General features: G+C 39.8%; 1 protein-coding gene across 6 annotated transcripts in view; it reads right to left on the bottom strand.

Annotated features, from left to right (window-relative positions):
• Nucleotides 1-2248: 2248 nt before the first annotated feature.
• The window catches only part of yeats2 (YEATS domain containing 2), an 81861-nt gene continuing 62999 nt past the window's right edge, over nucleotides 2249-21110 (bottom strand). For 5 of the 6 annotated variants that reach the window (XM_017699189.2, XM_017699190.2, XM_017699186.2 and 2 more), the window contains exons 22-31: nucleotides 19018-19101; nucleotides 18703-18859; nucleotides 17369-17445; nucleotides 17101-17180; nucleotides 15842-16043; nucleotides 12564-12802; nucleotides 11956-12030; nucleotides 11762-11835; nucleotides 6293-6370; nucleotides 2249-5888 (exon numbers count right to left, since the gene is read on the bottom strand). In XM_017699189.2, the coding sequence (XP_017554678.1) occupies nucleotides 5846-5888; nucleotides 6293-6370; nucleotides 11762-11835; nucleotides 11956-12030; nucleotides 12564-12802; nucleotides 15842-16043; nucleotides 17101-17180; nucleotides 17369-17445; nucleotides 18703-18859; nucleotides 19018-19101 (1109 nt within the window). In that variant the 3' untranslated portion in view covers nucleotides 2249-5845. The remainder of the gene's footprint in view (nucleotides 5889-6292; nucleotides 6371-11761; nucleotides 11836-11955; nucleotides 12031-12563; nucleotides 12803-15841; nucleotides 16044-17100; nucleotides 17181-17368; nucleotides 17446-18702; nucleotides 18860-19017; nucleotides 19102-21110) is intronic. The other variant, XM_037530956.1, reaches the window with a different exon arrangement.

Consider the following 21110-nt stretch of genomic DNA (forward strand, 5'->3'; position numbering starts at 1 on the left):
CAATCTGTGGCACTACAAAATGTGCATACATGGCGCTGATAAAATGCACAGAGTCTAGAAACGAGGAGAACTTAATGAAATCACTGAGTTACTCAACAATATATAGAACAACCTGTGCTGTGCACATGTAGGCACACAGCAGCTTCACAGGTTTGGCAGAGCTAAACAAAGCTAAACGTTTCACGTCTGAATTTCACTCGGACAGAAAAAGTGTCAGCACTTGCGCAACACTAATTTATATTCAAGTAATACTTATGTAGCTATGACCCTATCTGTCCATATCACAAGGACACAGACAAATGTAGACAGATATAAAATCTGCACTGGCCATTTGGGCCATTTGGACCATCAAGCCAGTGGATTAAGTAACATGCATGCTTCAGTACCCAAAACCTGTAAGGTGTTGCTCTGAAAAATCAACTATTTATTAAAACTGTTACATTAAAAAGAACATTTCTGTTGCGGTGACCATGGTAGTCCCACTCACTGAGCTCTTTCACCCTGACCTCTTCCAATCATTTCATTAGGTACTGTTAAGCTACTGCAGATAGTCTCTTATTTAATGCCAACTTATTTCATTTAAGACCTTATTTCATAGTCATATTAGCAAAACTGTAGCAAATGGAACAACATTCATGACGCCAGGTGGACTAACTCAGCAGGGGAACCACCACAGTCACCACACTGCCACGGTGGGTACAGTTAACAAACTGCAACCAAATCTGATTCGTCTGATTAGCTGTAAACAGGGTTATTAAGAGTGAAAAAGAACAGAATAAAAATTAACGCGAGCACAGGCTCTGCATTTTTATTGGCCAAAATGCGGCCAGGCGCACTGGGCAGTACACAGAGTGGGGCTACAGGCGTGAGAGAGAGAGAAAGCGAGAGATTGTGTTCGGGGGCTATGAGTGTGTTTGTGCGTGTTATGTAACTCTGCTCTGCAGTTTAGACACTGATTTAATGAGAGTGAAAGCATCAGCTGTTACCTGACGAGCATTTTCCCCTAATCTTTACTGCAGCAGGCAGCCGTTTAGCACCAATGCCTGGAACACAGAACAAATGCTGAAGGAATCTGAAATGCTGAGGGATTTAATTGGGCAGAACTAATTTAAGTGTTGAGGAAAACTTTAGTGATGAGACTCACTTCAGCTGCTCTACTCAGAACACTCAAAACTGGCTCTGCTCTCAGTTTTGGATTAGTCCTGTCATTTGACAATTCAAATGTCTGTGTTAAAAAAAAATCCCCTCCTCATCCTTTCTTAGTCAGGAGAACTGATTTTGTCCACTGTGGTCAGAGTTCAACCTTGAAAGTGACTTTTTGACTACCCTGCATGACAAAGAGCTCCATCATTATATATATAAAAAAAAAAACACACAGCTTAGAAATGTTTATAAGAAGGCCGTTATGAATCGATTCTAGTCCAGCAAATAGTTTCAAAACCTTGTGAAAGAAACAACCACGAATGCAGGTGAGGGCATGAAAAAACACCTTTCCTTCTTTTCTGTGCCCGAAGCACAGGCTGCAAGTAGAAGGGTTCCCCACATGTCATGGAAGACACTTGGAAAGTAAGAAAATTGACACGATGTCCTGAAAATGTGTAAAGTTTGGCCATTAAGCCACCAAGACTGCACATTTCAGCATGTTCTATATATTAATCACAACCTGGGGGTTGTTTATGTTTATGCTGCTGATGTTAATGATAAGGATGTCAGCTGTTGTGTGTTTATACTGAACAAAAATAGAAACACTTTTTACAGCAAACATTTTACTGAAATCCCAAACAATAAAGTGAGTCATGGAACTAGATTTAGTATCTTGTGGGAATACAAACGGCCTGTTCTTACCCGCTTTTCCTTTCAACCACACTAGCGCAAAATGGGAGTCAAACCAAAAGCAGTGCATTTATATTTTTGTTCAGTGTAAATCATGGAAAGCGTCCTGGAAAATGATTTCCTAAAAGCAGCAGGAACCCTGAGATGGTGAAAATCAATCAATCAATCATTCTCCTTTACTCACACAATCCTTCTCTTATTAGTTTTCCTCCATCGCTCTAGTCGGAAGTGAAGGAATGTTGAGACAGAGTATAAAAATGTCCAGGTCCTACAAAAAGCAGCTAGAGGAAAAATAGTGTACACACTGTGCAACTCAGATGATTAAAGTTTAGACTAGTCTGTAGACCCAGTGGCTAGAAAAGTTTATTTTACTATTATTTATTTAAAAAAAAAAAAATTGTACCAAAACTCCAAATTTCAGTGGCAAAACTACCTTTTTAATACAAGAATAGTCGTAATTTTAGGTACACTTTGAACAAAAGGAAAATACATTGGTCAGGTACAGCCTACAATACATTACATTTGGTTAAACTGGTAATGACAGTTTGAATTCGTGCAGAAAGCACGGATACACAACTCGACTGGCAAGCGGAAACTAAGAGCTCACACACGACAAGTTCTTTACATCCTCACACACGCACTCAAAATAATTACATACATACCTTTACAGACATTCCAACACACAAACGCACACTTAATGAACGTGTTGCTGGTTGCTTACCAAGCTGCCAGCAGAATGCAGATAAGAATACAACATAATAAAACAAACAGCGTGATTTTATATGCCAGTCACAGGTGCTCAACAGGTAACTTTAAAAGGACAGCTCGGACAAAAACAGTGGACACTATTTAAGCCACACACTTCAACAGGGCCAGATTCTTTTACTCAGAATGTACTCAGATATAGTCGTAGGGGGCCAAGCACTGCACAGGGGTGTTTTCCCTGCTCAAACCAGTGGTGTACCTAGGGGGGTGGGGGTCGGGGGGATTTCTGACTTCTCTCAAGAAAAAAATCCCACAGAAGCCAATAAAAATATTCTTATATTACAGGATCAAAACTTTGAGTGCCTTTATTTTCACTTCAAACAAATGAAAGTGGTCGCCAAAGCTCTGCCTCAATTTTACATACAACAATGCTATCACCATGGCAACATTCACACGGCTCCAAGCCACCATCAGCTGTGTAATGTCACACTTTTACACCAACTCTGAAATAAGACGAGAAACAATGGAACGGAAACCGAAAACTCAGCACTTCTCTGCTCAAGTGTTTCTGCAGGTTGTGGGAACATCGCTAGTTCCTAGCGGTTAGTTACCAAGCAAGGCGAGTAAATGAGTCTGAAGTCGGCTTCAAATTCCCACCTTAAATGGTGCAGTAACACATTCTGGTACCTGTTTAAGGTGGAATTCAAATAAGAAGCTAAGATCAGTTTTATGCTGCCTAAGCAGTAAAGCTGACCACGGTAAAGAAAACAAGGTTGACCACTGGAAGAACACTGCACTATAACCACTCGCCCCAGACTTCTAGTCCCGATTCTGTAAAAGGCACAACTGTTGTTAATTAGTCTTTCCTTGCTGTGGCTCTGCTGTCAGCGGTTATAGAAACTAATCATTTAAATACAAGTCTAGCAATTTTGATAGATTTCTCTCTGATTAGCTACAAAACTGATGGCTGGTTGGTGGTTGTTAACCACACTATAGAGATGTCATCCTAGCCGTAACCAGACACCCCCATTATGAAATTCTGGTTACACCACCGGCTCAAACACACCATATATATGCATCTAGGTAAGTGAGGAGTGCAGAGAAAACACTGAACTGTGCAGTGCAGAGGTACATTACACTGGACTACAGCGTGAGTAAAGCTTCTGCATTCACTAACAGATAAAATGACATGGATATTAAGACTTCTGTAGGTCTATATTAAACACTGGGCATCTTCATAGCAAGACAAACGCTCCAACAAACATAAAACAAGGTTTTAACAACACTTGAATTTTCTCCTCTGTGAATTGTGTATTTTTTCTAGCCTTTATCACTTCACAAACTCGCATCCTGCTAGTAAATGTGTCAGTCTGAAGATGGTCATCATGACTTTGTACACACAACAGTTACACAAGCACACACAAGTGGCCTATCTATCTACGTATTCTTCAGAAGCAACCTAATGATAAATTGTGTGCATGTCAGGTTTTGTCAAAATATGTGAATTTAGGCTGCATCATTCATTTCATATCATACTGATTCTCCGTATGTGTGAAAGACCACACAGCACAGACTGAATGTAATTTTCTTGTCTTATAATCAATCTCATGGTAACATGGTGGGAAATTCACTATCATTTACACACTGCCATAAGCTACTACAACATTTGTGGGCAGAGCAAGTAAAAGGACTGATGAGCCAGAATGGAAGCCATAGGAACCCGAGTAAATGAGGGACAACATTTCAGACTCCGATCAGCCACAGAACACAATCTCATTTGTTTTGCAACAGAGTTTGAGGTTGTTACCATCTGTTTTAATACCTGTTTCTAACAAGCCCTTACCCACTTTGCCTCATCAGTTCCCCCTTTGAAGGGATTATTCGGCGCCACGTTAAGGTAGTTACTTTACTGGCTGAAGCCAAAGGTGTTAGGTGAGTCCTCAGAGAGGTGAAGAACTGAGTGAACAAAAGTATCAACCTCAGCGGCAAAATACACTCAGAAATCATTACGACCTGACGAGTTTCACCTCTCAGCCCAAAAATCATGACGGACAAATGGGTTCATAAGTGACAATGCTTAACATTTCAAAACCAAAACATTCAGTTTCCTGGTCTTTAGGTTGCAAACTACTCTATACAGCATTGTTATACGTGTTATACATGATTACTAATAAAACTTCACTTTTCATGTGCTAACTGGCCAGTTACCATGCTAAAAACTACACAGCTAACAACAACAACATACTACACCACTAGAGGCACACAAAGCAATTACTCACAAATCATGTATACTTTGTGTTCAAGCTTCTCAAAAATGTTTGCGCTGCAAAGTCTACATGGCTTGACCACTGACTGCACCGATGTTAACCAGCTGGGGGTGAGGGCATTACATCTGAGTAATCTGCACCTCAGTGTCCCTTCTTCCCTTTCTGCTGTGAGTGACCTTTTGTGTAACCTGGGTGTGATGCACATCCAAGTGGTGAGTCAAAGTGGGCGAGGGCAAGTTTAAAAAACAAACAAACTAAAAACAAAACAAAACAAAAAAAAATTATGTGGGTTTGGTTGGCAAACATTTGGTCAGAGTGCTCTGGGCCAGTGATGTCAATTGTACATCAGCGATAACACAATCATAACCTTCTGTATTAGCTGTATTATGCCAGTCTGCGATCAGGCTCAAGTACAGGAAACAATTACATGAACATATAAAAAGGACTGTATCATTATTCCAAAACCATCAAATAGATACCACACACTGGCCCAAGAAGACACAAGACTTGCGATATGTTTAGTTTAGACCACATCACGTCTTGCTTTTTCTCATAAATAGTTTCTAACACATTAGCAAACCAGGCAAGCAAAGCGAATCGGACATGTGGGCCTAAGTGCAATGTGCAATACAGGACTGTTATACTGTTCTGATTTCATAATGCATTATGATGTCATAATGCAGTAAAGCATCAAGATAAGGCCACAGAATAACACATTAAGGGCAGGTTTATGCAGTAGACGTGTGATATCTTAAAGCCTACACACAGTTGATGATATTGCAATGTCAGGTGAGTGATGGATTAGGAATTTATGATAGTGTTGAACACTCCAGGATCTGTCCATCCAAAAATCTCTTCACTGTATCTCTGTTGCCTGGGTGTGGCCTGTGTTATACTATGGCACACTCAGGTCACAACTGGTATTTGATTGGTCAGCCTCTGTACACTATGCAGTTATGCAAAAGTGAAAGGCTAGCGTCAGCAAACCAGTCCCAGGTGTGCGTAGTGTATTCTGTAGCAGCTTTGGCGGCTCAGTATTCTTAGTCTGTATGGCTGCCATCCTTCAGCAAGAGCCCCATGTACCTGAAAAACATTCATCTTTCATCAAATTCTGATTGAAATCTAAAAAAACTCCAAACCACAGCGACCAACTGTAGATGTCTTAAAATCCTTGAACACAGTTTCTGGTCCTGGATCTTGTAATTTCTGGTAGGTATGACACCAGGTGGATAATCAGCAGGTTTAGTTGACTATCAGAGATTACAAAATCCAGAAATGGGAACTGAATACAAGGTCCACATTGAGATATGCGTGTCTTAGAGGAACAGTCTGGCTAAACAACAAAACATTTTTGAAAAAGAAAAAAAAAAAAATAGAAAAATCTGTCTAATAAGTTAGGGTTGAAAATAAGTATAAAGGTACTACAATAAATTTCAATATACAGATGTTACAGATGAATAAGTACAAAAAGCAACAGACAGAGGTACCTGTTTGTGAGAAAGTCGCATGTAGGTATGGAGCTGATGGCCTGGTGTACGTTCATGGCTGAGATTTCTCTAGGAGCTCTGAGTGAGACAGGGATTAAAAAAAGCAGGAAGATGTGAGAAGAGGAAAGAACACAGAAAAAGATTCTTGTACTGTACAACAATAAGATATTGATTTGTGGAACGGCACGAGGGATGATCTTTTAAAATCATGCTTTTATATTGCTGAGTTCTGGTAAATAAAGAGTAGTACTGATCAGCCAGCAGCAAAATCCTTTAATCTGTGCTCTTTTAACATCTGAAGTACAAGCAGTAACACAAGAAGCAAGAGAGGAGCTTGATTTTTTCCTTTTATCTCTCAAAAACAAATGCTTTAAGTGCTGTTTATTTCATGGTGGTCTACCAGATCTCGGACAGTCCCATTCCCCACCCCCCATTTAATTTCCTCACATTTCCCTTCCTTACAGCAGCAGATTTCCTTACATCTATTATTCAGATTCAGATTCCTTTATTGATCCCAGGGGGAAATTGCAGTTGTTACAGTTGTTGCCGCTTATGTAAAAATAAACACTTTACTAATAATTTAAGACAATATAGAGAAATTTACAGTATGTACACAAGATTTAAGTACTTATGAGAATAGTAAGGTGGCAGTGATTGTGATAGTAATATGAAACATCAGGTATAAAGCAGTTACAATTATTTAAATTAAGTTAGTGTCCCTCTGAGTTATTGCACACACAATTGTTATTATTGCACATATGAACAGTTTCGTATTGAGTTTTGTGAATCACACACTGAGGGAGGGGTTATAGAGTTTGATGGCCACAGGTAAGAATGCCTTCCTGTGGCGCTCTGTGGTGCATTTTGGTAGAGTGAGTCTTGAGCTGAATGAGCTCCTCTCAAATATGTGGAAAAATCAATGAAGGGTGGTTTCTGACTCTTGCATAGTACTGTATAAGTGTAGGAGGAGTGTGTTTGTGTGTGCTTCTTTGTGTCTCTGGGTGTGTCTGCAGATTGACAGAGAAAGTGAGGAATGTATGCATGGCACTGGGCTGTGTGTGTGTGTGTGTGTGTGTGTTAGAGTGACAGTGATGTGAATGAGATCACACACAGATGCTGAGTAAGTACTCTGCACACACCCATCCCCTATTCTCTGCTCCTAGATATGATAAAGCCGATCTTCATCCTCTTGTTCTGCAGTATCTGGTGCCTTTGCAAACTGTACCATAGTCTCAGGGCTCCTGAAGTCTACTCTCATAGTCCCTGCACGCACCTCAATCACCTCATCAAGCTCCTCATGAACTGAGGCAAGTGTGTTAAAGCACGGAATAAATCAACATGTGCAGTACGTTTAGGCCCTAGAACTGGTGCTGAAGCACTGCAGTCTCAGACTTCTGCTATTGCTAAAATGACAGCATCTATTAAGCTGGGCCAGGGCAGGATCTGAGTGATGTATAATACGTGAGATATATAATCATGCTGCAATCAACACACTCATGTAGTGTGAAAGGAATCACTTATTATTGAGAATTTTAATGCTTCTCTTTTACCAGTGTTTAAGGAAAGTGCTGAGTTAACAATCACCAGCTGAGCAACCCTAACCCTAGCGTGAAACGAACTGCCTAAATCCGCCTTCCCTGTTAAAAACCACAGTAACGCACAACCTCTCTTACCTTTATAAAATGGTGGACAACATAAAATATGATAAATAATTTTTCAGAAAATAATTTCTTATTAATACTAATCAACATAAACAAGTAGTCCACCAAGACATGTAGTTCATTTAGAGTATGGTATTGTTGCCAAGCAACCACTGACTGCTGAACAAGGAGAGGAACTTTTGGTTACCCATCACTGTGTAATGCAGTCATTTAATGAACTTTTTAACTTATCATGTACTAATGAACATATAACAAAGCACTGTACGATGCAAAAACTTTGCTTTATAAGAACTTTTTGGTCACAAAATTACCACTGCAACAACAATGCTAATCTCTATTAGCGCCTCTAAGTGGCTTCTGCTCCCCAGCAGTGCATTATATAGCTTAAGAATAGTAATTTGAGATTCAGCCAAATCCATATTCGAAACAGGGCACTATTTGGCTGTAGCAGCTAGAATTTTCAAACTTACATAACACACTATTAAGGAGTATTGAGCTGTTTGAGATTTAGCCTGGGTTTGATGCTACTTGAGGCAAATCTGACAAACATTTAAAGCACAATAGCCATTCTAGACATTATTTATTATATATATTTTATATCGCCGTTTAAGGATGAATCATACAGTAAGTTCTTTGATTCAAGCCACTGATATTAATGATGAAGCTGTTTAGCAAGCCATATTTTAGCGTGTTAGCTAGCTGACCAGCCTAGTTCAGATTTTAGGACCTAAACTATCCATTTTATAATTGAATTTTCTCAACATTCTGCCATGTATGTCTTACAGGGAAAAAATATATTACTTGAACGAATGCTGTGCCAAAACCATACATTTGTTCAGTCTAAAACCACAAGTGCAATATTCCTGTATAGGCTCCTGCAAAGTTTAAAGTTTTTTGGTTCTACATGAACACAAGATGTGAACGTAAAAAAAGTAAAACAGTAAAATAGTAAGCATATTTTTAAATGCGCAAATACATCAAGTTACTCTTACAAGTGACTCACGATGACAGCAGTGGCATTCCTACCTGTATAACGCTCTATGCAATTTACATCCTGTGCCCCCAAAAGACAGTGGACAATCATCTGTTCTTAATGCATTTGCTTGATCATGCTTTTCAGAATTCTGACAATATGTGTCTACTGCTATGTCCTTAGTGAAACCAAGAAGAGAAATTTAACTAGATCTCTACTTCGGTTCAAACTAGCATAATAACACACAGTACACTTGCTAGCACAGTAACATCTCTCACACATACACTCATTGTAATTCGAAAAAATATCAATCAACACATCACTTTTACATTCTGGGGCATTTCGTTTTTAAGTACTAGCACTTCATGACTTCATCCTCACCTGGAACAGTCAAAAGCCACATATATACCACTGTGGTATTTCACATGTTGTAAGGTCTTGGTTTTCAATAATTATCAGTAGAATAAATAAATCTCAATAAATGTTTCTATTTCAATAAATGAGCCTAATATTAACAGTGTTGGCAGGGTATGAGGGTAACGTACACTATATTTCCAAAATTTTCGCTCATCTGTCTTCACATGCATATGAACTTGAGTGACATCCCAATCTTAATCCATAGGGTTTAATATGATGTCAGGCCACTCTTTGCAGCTATAACAGCTTCAGGGGAAGGGGAAGGCTTTCCACAAGGTTTAGGAGTGTGTTTATGAGAACTTTTGACCATTCTTCCAGAAATGCATTTGTGAGGTCAGACACTGATGTTGGATGAGAAGGCCTGGCTCACAGTCTACATTCTAATTCATCCCAATGGTGTTCTATCAGGTTGAGGTCAGGACTCTGTGCAGGCCAGTCAACTTCTTCCACACCAAACTCACTCATCCATGTCTTTATGGATCTTCCTTTGTACACTGCTGCGCAGTTGGAACAGGAAGGTGCCATCCCCAAACTGTTCCCACAAAGTTGGAAGCATGAAATTGTCCAAAATCTCTTGGTCAAGAGTTTCTTTCACTGGAACTAAGGGGCCGAGCCCAACTCCTGAAAAACAACCCCACACCATAAACCACCCTTCCACCAAACATTACACTTGGCACAATACAGTCAGACAAGTACCGTTCTCCTGGCAACCACCACACCATGATTCGTCATGCCAGAGAACATGTCTCTACTGCTGTAGAGTCCAGTGGTGTGGCGCTTAACACCACTGCATTCGCCGCTTTGCATTGCACTTGGTAATACATGGCTTGGATACATACATGGCCATGTAAACCCATTCCATGAAGCTCTCTACACACCGTTCTTGAGCTAATCTGAAGGCCACATGAAGTTCGGAGGTCGTAGTGATTGACTGTGTAGAAAGTTGGCGACCTCTGCGCACTATGCACCTCAGCATCCGCTGTCCCTGCTCTGTCATTTTACGAGTTGTTGTTGTTCCTATTCGCTTCCACTTTGTTATAATACCACTGACAGTTGACTGTGGAATATTTAGTAGTGAGGAAATTTCGTGACGACTTGTTCCACAGGTGGCATCCTATCACGGTACCATGCTGGAACTCCATTCTTTCACAAATGTTTGTAGAAGCAGTCTGCATGCCAATGTTCTTGGTTTTATAAACCTGTGCCCATGGGAGTGATTGGAACACCTAAATTAATCTGAATTGGATGGTGAGTGAATACTTTTGGCAATATAGTGTAAGAGAGTACAATACCACTTGCTGTTTGTCTAAGGCAACACGTGTGCAGGTGCATTTCAACAACTGGTGTCGGTCAGTCAGTGACTTAGTAAACTCTCATAGGCTGTAAAATGTGTCCAAACCTAACATTTAGCATGAAAACAACGCAAGTGAAAAGATGGCAAAAAAGAAGAAAGAGCTAATTAACAGAAACCAACAAATATGCTAAGAATTCTGAGAAGCTCCATCCCTAGCACCACAATATTTATATGATACTTTTGAGCTTAATAAATGTGACAAGTGAGATCTGACAATAACATCTGTCAGAAAAAGTACTGTTTAAAACTGTTGTTAAATTCCTGACCAATCATACGAGCCAATACAGTTACTCAACCTCTTTAAATAGGTATCGTAAATAGGTAGTAAATAGGTATCGTTAGTGGGAAAAATTCCTTACAGTATACACATTCCTGATCAGTCTCAGTGCTGTAGTGGTTCTCAGACACAATGCTGGAACCCTATGCTCTTTTTTAATTATTATTTTCCAAGCATCTAAAACAGACCTGATTCAACTCATTAGGTACTTTTCAAACCTTTACAAGCTGAATCAGGAGTATTACAGTTGAGGCATTACAGTGTGCAGTGCATGGGTCCCTCAGTACTAAGCTAGAGAATGTCTACCTTAAAGTCTCTCTTCAGTCGTCCTTCTGAGTGAGTGTACCAAGACTGCTCCTTGAGGCTGTGTACAGATAACTAACTGCTATGGCCATAAATACTGACACCAGGTCAGCTCTGAACTACATGCAGCCTCTTTGCCACCTTAACTCTTCTGCTGAACGGCAGTGAGTAGACTACACGCTGTAAGTACTCTGAGGAAGCCATTAAAGAGCCTTTAGGCTGCTGAATGCACAGCAGCCTAGACATGGAGTTAAGAGCTCAAGCTGTATATATGGACTGAATGCAGAGCAGAAAGTCTTTATACAGGAACAAAAGGACTAAAGTAGGATTGGTGGACAGATGTGTAAGGACCTAAGAGATGGACAGATGAACAAATACACAAGCACAGTGGAGTTAATGGACAGATTGTACTAGAGAGATGCTTGGATACACGGATGGATGGATGGATGAAAGGGTGATGGGATAGAAAGAAATGTGCAGAGACCTGTTTTGAGGTGACTTCCCGTAGGCGTTGGCAAGCGATTCTCTCAGAATCTCGCTGGCAAACTGCTCCGTGGCCTGGAAAAAGAGAGAGGTTTTTCCACAGGGCAAGATGAAACAGACGAAGTTCTACTCAACACATCTAAGAGAAGAAAAAAAAAGTTGTTTATCATTCTGCAGCATTTCCAAAATACTGACCTTGAGAATCATGGTCTCCACTACAGCAGCAAAGACATTCTTATCCACCTCTACTGGCTGCAGACTCACACCAATCTGAAAGAGAAAAGAGAGACACAAAGGAAGACCGAGAGATTGATAAGAGGACTAATATTATTATGAGACCCAAATCACAAAAACATGAAGTTGCCTCGTTTTTAAATTAAAGACTTACCATTGTTGAAGTTTCAAAACACCATTCATTTCACATTACACACAGTCCATTTATGGAAACTAAGCTGTAAAAACAGGCTGTTTAGCAATGTCACAAAAGACAATGTATTTACATATATCCCCTTGCTCATAGTACATCAATTTAGCCCCACCCTTTCATACTGAAGGAACGTTTCAGCCAGGACTGCTTTTGAATGAGGCAGAACATAAAGCAGCCAATCAATCAAAAAGAGGCCATTTACATACAGGAACAGTAACAAACAGCCTGTTTAATTCTAAGGGATAAAGAGATGTTGGAAAAAGGTAATGTAAAAATTAAATTCTGACTGTTTTAGGGACATAAACCCTCACAAACACTGTAATTGGACCTTAAAATACAGAATGACCGAAGTACATAATGATGGACTGATTCTCACCTGCTCTGCTGTGTCTCTGATGAACTGCGAGGAGGGGCACAAGCCCATGAAGAATTTGGGCTCCTGCTCCACCTCTTCTTGCTCCTGTTTGACCTTCACCCTGGTGCTGCTGACCTCTTTGACAGTGACAATGTCGAGAGGTTCGTCATCTTCTTCCTCCGGCTCCGTCTTCAGAATCCTCTGCAGCTGCTCCAGACGCTGGCACAATTCCTCACTGTCCGTTACAGTAGAGGGACACTCTGTAAACAAACACATACGCACACTTACAACACTGGACATACTCAAATAGGACACTTTATAAAGCATATGGACACTAATACTTTGATATACTGCTGCATTTTGCAACTATTGTACACACACACACAGGGAGCTGGAACCCATCCCAGCAGTCATTGGGTGGAAGGCAGGGTACACCCTGGACAGGTTGCCAGTCCATCACAGGGCAGACAGACATACATATACATGCAATTTTTGTACATCTTGTAATATATTAAAACCACACTGGTCAACCCTAAAGATTGGGCTACATTATCTAAACAAGAGTCACATGATTGGAATCAGTATATTTTAGCTCCAAACATGTAATCAGCAATCAGGCAGTTATTGTTTTGATTAGGCTGAACTACACTGCAATTTTATGAGATAAGTGCACTGATTGGAATGCTGTTGCTGCATCTAAAACAAAATGTAGTAGCAATATTACACATTACTCAGTGTGCTAAACTGCACAATTTATTGCATTTTATGAAACAGACAACTCGTTCAAAATTTTAAAATGCCAGTCTGGCCCATTTAAGAGCAAATAATGTTTATATAACAAGTTGGCTAAGAAGAAGTACTGTAAATGTGCTAACATGCTTCATGTATTAGCTTTGGATTAAAAAAAACATTTTAACTACAAAGAAATGGAACTTGGAAATGGCTATTAAAACAATGATTGGTGGATCCCTACATATAATGTATTGTGCACAGTTGCAAAGGTACAGGCACACACACTTAGCAGAATGTGGTGGACACATTCACGTACCACAAAATCACACACACACACACACACACACACACACACACACACACACACACACACACACACACTCTTGTCTTACATTTGCTCTTGTCACATGCTCAAGTGAGGATCAGGAAAATGTCCTTACCTCAGCAAAAAAACAATCATGTTGTTCTATTGTTGAGAGGACATGTACAATGACAGAAAAAAGTGTACACACACACACTGGATTGCATTCAAATGAATGTTGAGTGAGAGACACAGTACACAATTGCATTGTCCTGGTCAAATGTGTCATAACACAATTCCTCACTTCTCATGGTGGGTTGTCAAACACAGAAGACTCAGTAAATGTTCCTTGGCCTGAGACAGCTTCATATGGCCCTTCACATATTTGCAATTCATCCTTATCTGACCTGCAATTTTTTTTCTGTGGCAAAATATTTACATACAGCCAAGACGGTGCAAATGGGGTGGAACTGCAATAGAATTATGTCCCAACTAACGGTCCCTTGGCATACCATCCCAGTGTTTATACCCTGAAAGGGTGATTTTTTCTGAGAGTGTACTACTACTACTACTACTACTACTACTACTACTACTACTACGAAAAACAATAGCAATAATAATTATTAATACTAGTAGTAGTAACTGTAGTAGTAGAAGGGGTTGGTTATGAAGAATGGCTAATAAACACAGACTAAAACAGACACAAACACACCACAGTGCAAAAGCATATGTTGCTGAAATGGTTATGAAAGGAACAATCATTTTTATAAAGCACCACTGATTAATCAATGTTCCTGCTGCACAATAGCAATTATGGTCTCTGCAATTAGGTAATGAACAAAGGGTCAAAATTAATGCCCTCTATTTAGCAAATCACAGTGTCATGATCAAGCATTTTGTGTTACAAAAAAAGCATCATCACATATAATCAAACCACAAAGATTTTCACTGTGAGCACTGAGGGCACTGCCTAATCACAGATACTTATTGTCTTTACTAATGACATTATCAGCAATTTTGTTTCCCACTGATCATGTGTGCTGGCACAAAGTGCATCGTTGCTATAGGTGAAGTCATAAATTTACATACACTTCAGTCATTAAACGTCATATTTACCCCTTCCACAGATTCCATGTCAACAAAGTACAGTTTTAGAAGACTATCAAGGATATCTACTCTGTACATGACAAGCATTTTTTCCAACAAATGTTTAGTTTACAAACAGATTATTTCACTTATAATTTACTATATCAAAATTAAAAAGTTTGGTGTATCCAAGCTGACTGTGCCTTTAAATAGTTGAAATACAGCAAAAAACAAATTTCATGGCTCTTGAAGCCTCTGATAGGCTAACTGACATCATGTGTGTTAAGAGGTTTACCTCTGGCAGTATTTAAAGGCCTACTTGCCTCTTTGCTTGACATCATGGGAAAATCAAAAGAAATCAGCCAAGACATCAGAAAAAATTGTGAACATGCGACCATGTGGCCATGATACTGTTCTCAGACTCCTAGAGATGAACCCACTTTGGACCGAAAATTACAAATCAATCCAAGAACAACAGCAAACAAACTTGTGCAGACGCTGGAGCACAAAAGGTGCAAAAGTGTCTCTTTCAACAGTTCAAACATGTTCTATATTAACATGACCTAAACGGCCACTCAACAATGAAGATGCCCCTGCTCGAAAACTGCCATAACAAAGGCAGTTTATAGTTTGCAACACATGGGGACAAAGATCATATGTTTTGGAGAAATGTTCTCTGGTCTCATGAAACAAAAATGGAACTGTCTGGCCACAATGACCACTGTTATGTTTGGAGAAAAAAAGGGAGAGGTTCGCAAGCCAAAAAACACCATCCCAACCGGGAAGCATGGGGGTGGCATGATCATATTGTGGGGGTGCTTCGCTGCAGGACTGGTGCACTTCACAAAATAGATGGAATTATGAGGGACAAAAATATGTGGAGATATTGAAGCAACACCTCAAGACATCAGCCAGAAAGTTAATGCTTGGGTGCAAATGGGTCGACCCCAAGCATACTTCTTAAACAAATGGAATGTAATGGAGTGGCCATCACAAAGCCGTGACCTCAATCCCATAGAAAATTAATGGGCAGAACTGAAAAAAGCTGAAAGTGTATGTAACCTTGTGCACAAATCACTTTTAATCATGATCAAGGACTTGATTAAAATTATTGATTTTCAACTAAACATGCAAATACACACAACCGTGCACACACATGCCCACACACACACGCACACACCGGGCTCGCTGTCTATCTGAGTGAGTATGTCCTCTATGGAGTCCTCCTCCGTGCGCTGGGGTTCTGGATCAGGGGGTGTGTAACCACGGAGACGGCACCACTGCACCACCTCTCTGGTTTTTGGTGGGCTGAGAGCCTGCAGCCGGGGGTTCCGATCCAAAATGTCCTGAACCACACGCTTCACTGCTACTGCCCGCTGGAGCTGTACAAACACACACATATGTTTATGTACATGCAAATGTGAAGCAGATACAGTGAGATCAAAGCCAGGCGTACATTACATGAATAATAAAATCCTTCTAAAACAGAATCACACACTTAATATACATTTTTTCAACGTCTTTTTGTGGTGAAGTGTGCACACTAGAGGGTATCATGTACAAATATGAATATGTGGTTGAAAACCACAGGTAACCTTCAACTCTGCAGTGAGAACTGGAGAAGCATTTTATTACCCATTGCAAACAGACTTAAAATTGTAAGGAGAGTGCTCTGAAGTACTGCTCCACATATGACACCTACTATTTCTCTTCCAATATAGATATCAAAATCACACATAGATAGATCCTTGAATTTTTTTCTAGAAATAACAAAATTTTAAGCACTTTACTCATGCTGAGCATCTAAAAGCAACCAATTATGCTCAAACTAAATAAACACTATTTCAGAGGAAGAAATACAAAGCTAACATTACCACATCATGTAGTGCAAGTGTGAGCTATTTCAGGATAGATTCCCTGCAGTCAATTCCCTTCAAAGGCACTTGCACATTTGCCAAAGTTCAACAAACATTTTCTCCATCTCTGTGGTCCGCTGCTCACACAGAGAACATACACATCTCTTTGCCTTTATTCTCTCTGCTAGCTCTCTCACTGGCCATTGCCTAAATTGACTGTCCAGTTTTGTCGCTGATCATCTCACACTAGAGAACTGGTGAATGTTTTAAGACAAAAAAAATCATGTTCAAAAATAATGGAATGCCTCCAGTAACTCCAAAGCTAGACTTCCTGTCACACTAGCACAGCTGTGTGTTGGAGGGTCTGTATACAGCACAGTGTGGGAATTTCCCTACTCAAACACACCTGATGCAACTCATCTGTTGATTGCCAGGTTTCGTGGGCATGTTTGAGTAGGGAAGGTACCAAACTGTGCTGGACACCAGGACTGAAGTTGCATCCACGCTCATCCACACTGTCAACTGCTTCCTATCGAACTCCTGAAAATGACACCTGAAAATTCCATAACTCCATACTTCATACCTCAGCAGCCCTCCGTTTTCCAATGTGCCAGGAATAATACTGCTCCGCAGAGGTAGCACAGAATGGGTGGGAATCTTCAGCTGGGAACACACACACACACACAGATTCCAGTATTACTAATAGGTACGGAGTTAAGTCTGATGGAAAGGCAGAAACAGGACTTGTCTCCTACATTGAACAGCATTAACTTTAAAAACATATTAATAAAGGAAAGGCAAGAATGCATTTGTTTGTTTGTTTGTGTGTTCATGAGACAGAGGTGACTCACTCTTCTCTGGAACGATCAAAGGAAATTTCTTAACTGCAGCTGTCAGAAGCTGCAGCATGGTTTCAATATGCTCCGTACTGAGAGAGAGAGAGAGAGAGAGAGAGAGAGAGAGAGAGAGAGAGAGAGAGAGAGAGAGAGAGAGAGAGTGAGAGTGAGAGTGAGAGTGAGAGTGAGAGTGAGAGTGAGAGTGAGAGAGAGAGAGAGAGAGAGAGAGAGAGAGAGAGAGAGAGAGAGAGTGAGTGAGTGAGTGAGTGAGTGAGTGAGTGAGTGAGTGAGTGAGTGAGTGAGTGAGTGAGTGAGTGAGTGAGTGAGAGAGAGAGAGAGAGAGAGAGAGAGAGAGAGAGAGAGAGAGTGAGTGAGTGAGTGAGTGAGTGAGAGTGAGAGAGAGAGAGAGAGAGAGAGAGAGAGAGAGAGAGAGAGAGAGAGTGAGAGTGAGAGTGAGAGAGAGAGTGAGAGAGAGAGTGAGAGAGAAGAGAGAGAGAAACAAAGAAAAAGAAAGAGAGAGAGAGATTTAAGTTTGGGGACTGGGGATGTCACTTGTTTCAGACTCAGAGACAGAACTTTAGTAGCATCAAGCATTTGTATCTAAGTTGTGTTTGTTTTCAAGAACAAAGCAGAAAAACATCAAACATCATCATCAAATAAATATAAATAGAGCATCAAATAAATATTCAACTCATATTTAAAAAAATATTTTATTGAATAACCACAGTATGTATATATTCATCTATTTATTTCTTTAACTATTCATTACAAACATATACTGTATTAAATTTGCATTTGTGCTCAAGTCTAGGCATGGTTGAATGAATGAATAATTGATTTCATGTTTGGAAAGAAGAAGGAACTGATTGTTGAATCCACTCTTTTTGAATAAATCTACTCTTTAGCTACAGTAATAAACATCTTGCATTCAGAAAGGTTTCAATAGTTAGGACAGCTTATGGATCAATGTGCAGGTCACTAAGCTAAAGCCTGAAACTTTCCTAATAACTTTATGATGTGAATCCTGTAGAAATGTAGTCAATGTATAAATCAAAAAGCTAATGCATGAAGTGTTTTACAAAATGATTATGAACAGATTTGTGGAGCAAGATGTTATGACAGCGCAATATTTTATAGCACAGCCACTCTTATTCCTCCCCCACTCCTCCATCTCAGGATTTCAGTCTTATCAGGAGGATGAAAGGTAGGCTTTTGGCACAGCAGGACAGCACATGGGAGGTGGGCCCATAGTGGTCTAATGAGCAGGTATTTTGCGCGACGTAAGTGCTGTGGATTGCTGCGTTCATTTTGTTGTGTTTGTGTGGGTAACACTGTGAGTGCATTCTTACTTAATCAGCTCAAGCGTTGTGTTCTCAGTGCCTTGCTCCACTTTAACTGTAGCTGGAGTGGCTGAAGGTAGTGGGGTAGTTGCCGTGGATACTGGGGTAGATGTGGGGGTCACTGGAGTAGAGCAAGAAGAGCTGACCACTCCAGGCTCAGTCTTAACTACATACAGAGATAACAAAATAGTGAAAGATGAAAAAAGGCACAACTTTAAATTCTGCTTTGTAACAACTGAATTTCATTATGTGTTGAAAGAGGACTACGTATGTTTGCGTTTGGGTCTGTGAGTGTGTGTGAGAAAGGTGGGGAAGGTGTCTTACCTTGAGCTAGGGGTGTTGAGGTAGAAGGAGCAGCTCCACTCTGAGCATTGGAAGCAGAGCCAGATTTAGAGCCAGACTGCACTACTGTACAACACATAAATGCACATAAGTATTACTGTGATCCCATTGTCAGTTATAATTCAAAATGAATACTTGTGCTCAACACTGACATTCCTTCTTTATATTAACATTAATACTTCATATTTACAAAATCTATGCTTATGAAATACACATACAGCAATGGGACAATGATTGGTCACCTGACTATTTAGTATAGTCACTCTCATTTTACCCATAAATAGTTTTTACCTAATTCTTACTCTCTCCAAAGGAAGCCAGTGCTGAAAGTGATGAGTCTGGTGAAAAAATGCACACAATTTTCCCTTTCCAAACTGGAAATCATGCACTTCCACTAACTGTTAGTGGTCTTACTAAAATCTGAGCTGTGTGGGTCCAGTGCAAATCTAAAGATGCAAAGTTTAGACACCAAAAACATCTGGGCTGCCTGATTGCACTTATGGTAAGAGGAAAATTGTGGAAATTTGATATACAATATTGCCAAAAGTATTCACTTGCCAATCCAAATAATTTAATTCATGTGTTCAAATCACTTTCATGGCCACAGATGTATAAAACCAAGAACCTAGGTATGCAGACTGCTTCTACAAACATTAGTGAAATGGTACTGTGATAGGATGCCACCTGTGCAAGTCCAGTTGTGAAATTTCCTTGCTACTAAATATTCCACAGTCAACTGACAGTTGAATTATAACAACGTGGAAGCAATTGGGAATGACAGCACATCAGCCATGAAGTGGTAGGCCACGTAAAATGACAGTGGGGTCAGCGGATGCTGAAGCGCATAGTGCACAGAGGTCGCCAATTTTCTGCAGTCAATCGCTACAGACCTCCAAACTTCATGTGGCCTTCAGATTAGCTGAAGAACAGTGTAGAGAGCTTCACAGAACAGTTTGGGGATGGCCCCTTCCTCTTCCAACATGACTGCGCACCAGTGCACAACGCAAGGTCCATAAAGACATGGATGCGTGAGTATGGTATAAAAGAACTTGACTGGCCTGAGAACACCATTGGGATGAATTACAGCGGAGACTGTGAGCCAGACCTTCTCGCCCAACATCAGTGTCTGACCTCACAAATGTGCTTCTGGAAGAATTATCAAAAATTCCTATAAACACTCTCCTAAACCTTGTGGAAAGCCTTCCCAGAAGAGTTGAAGCTGTTATAGATGCAAAGTGTGGGCTGACATCATATTAAACCCTATAGATTAACAATGAGATGTCACTCAAGTTCTTATGCGTGTGAAGGCAGGCGAATGAATACTTTTGGAAATACAGTGCATCACAGTTAGAAGCTGTTTAAATTTGAAGTCTAAGAGAAGGTAAGACTGTGGATCAAAGTTGGCCCACAAGGATATTCAGTCTAGCCTAACCGGAAATTGCCCTTAAACTCTTCTTATTTACCTTATTTAATTTTTTTAGCTTTTCATTTCCGTCTTAAAAATATTTTTGAAGAAAATTTTGTAATAAAAAACATGCTTTGTTATTTTCTAAAATAAAATAGGAATATATCTTGCCACTGTTTTAAAAAGTCCAATTATCTCCATTTTTCATTTTTCTAGCTCATTAGAGGACACCAGCTGGTCTATAAATGTGATGATATAGCTGCTGTTGCACAAAAACTTCCTCTGCTTTTTTGCATAATTTGAAACAATAGTCACCCCTTGCATTATCTTAAAATTTAAAGTTGCTATAAAATCTCTTTACATTTTTAAAACTGATCGCTATAAAATCTCAATATATTATTAAATTTAACTTTTAATTTAAAATACCTTGTATCTTCTCTTTTGTTATTTTTTTTACATAATAGTTTTGCGCATAATCTGAAAACAACAGTCATTCTTTTCATCCTGTTAAAATTTCAAGATGAATGGTCTAAAAGAAATGGCCAAAATTACTACTGATCTTGTTACACTGACTTCCATTACAAGTAAAGAACATTTTGTTATTGTGCTGTAAACAGTGCCGACTGTATAAGCTATATAAGCATCTGCTTAGGACAACATGGCCATCAGC

The sequence above is a fragment of the Pygocentrus nattereri genome, chromosome 19 (genome assembly GCF_015220715.1).
Source record: "Pygocentrus nattereri isolate fPygNat1 chromosome 19, fPygNat1.pri, whole genome shotgun sequence".
In the NCBI taxonomy this organism is placed as follows: domain Eukaryota; kingdom Metazoa; phylum Chordata; class Actinopteri; order Characiformes; family Serrasalmidae; genus Pygocentrus; species Pygocentrus nattereri.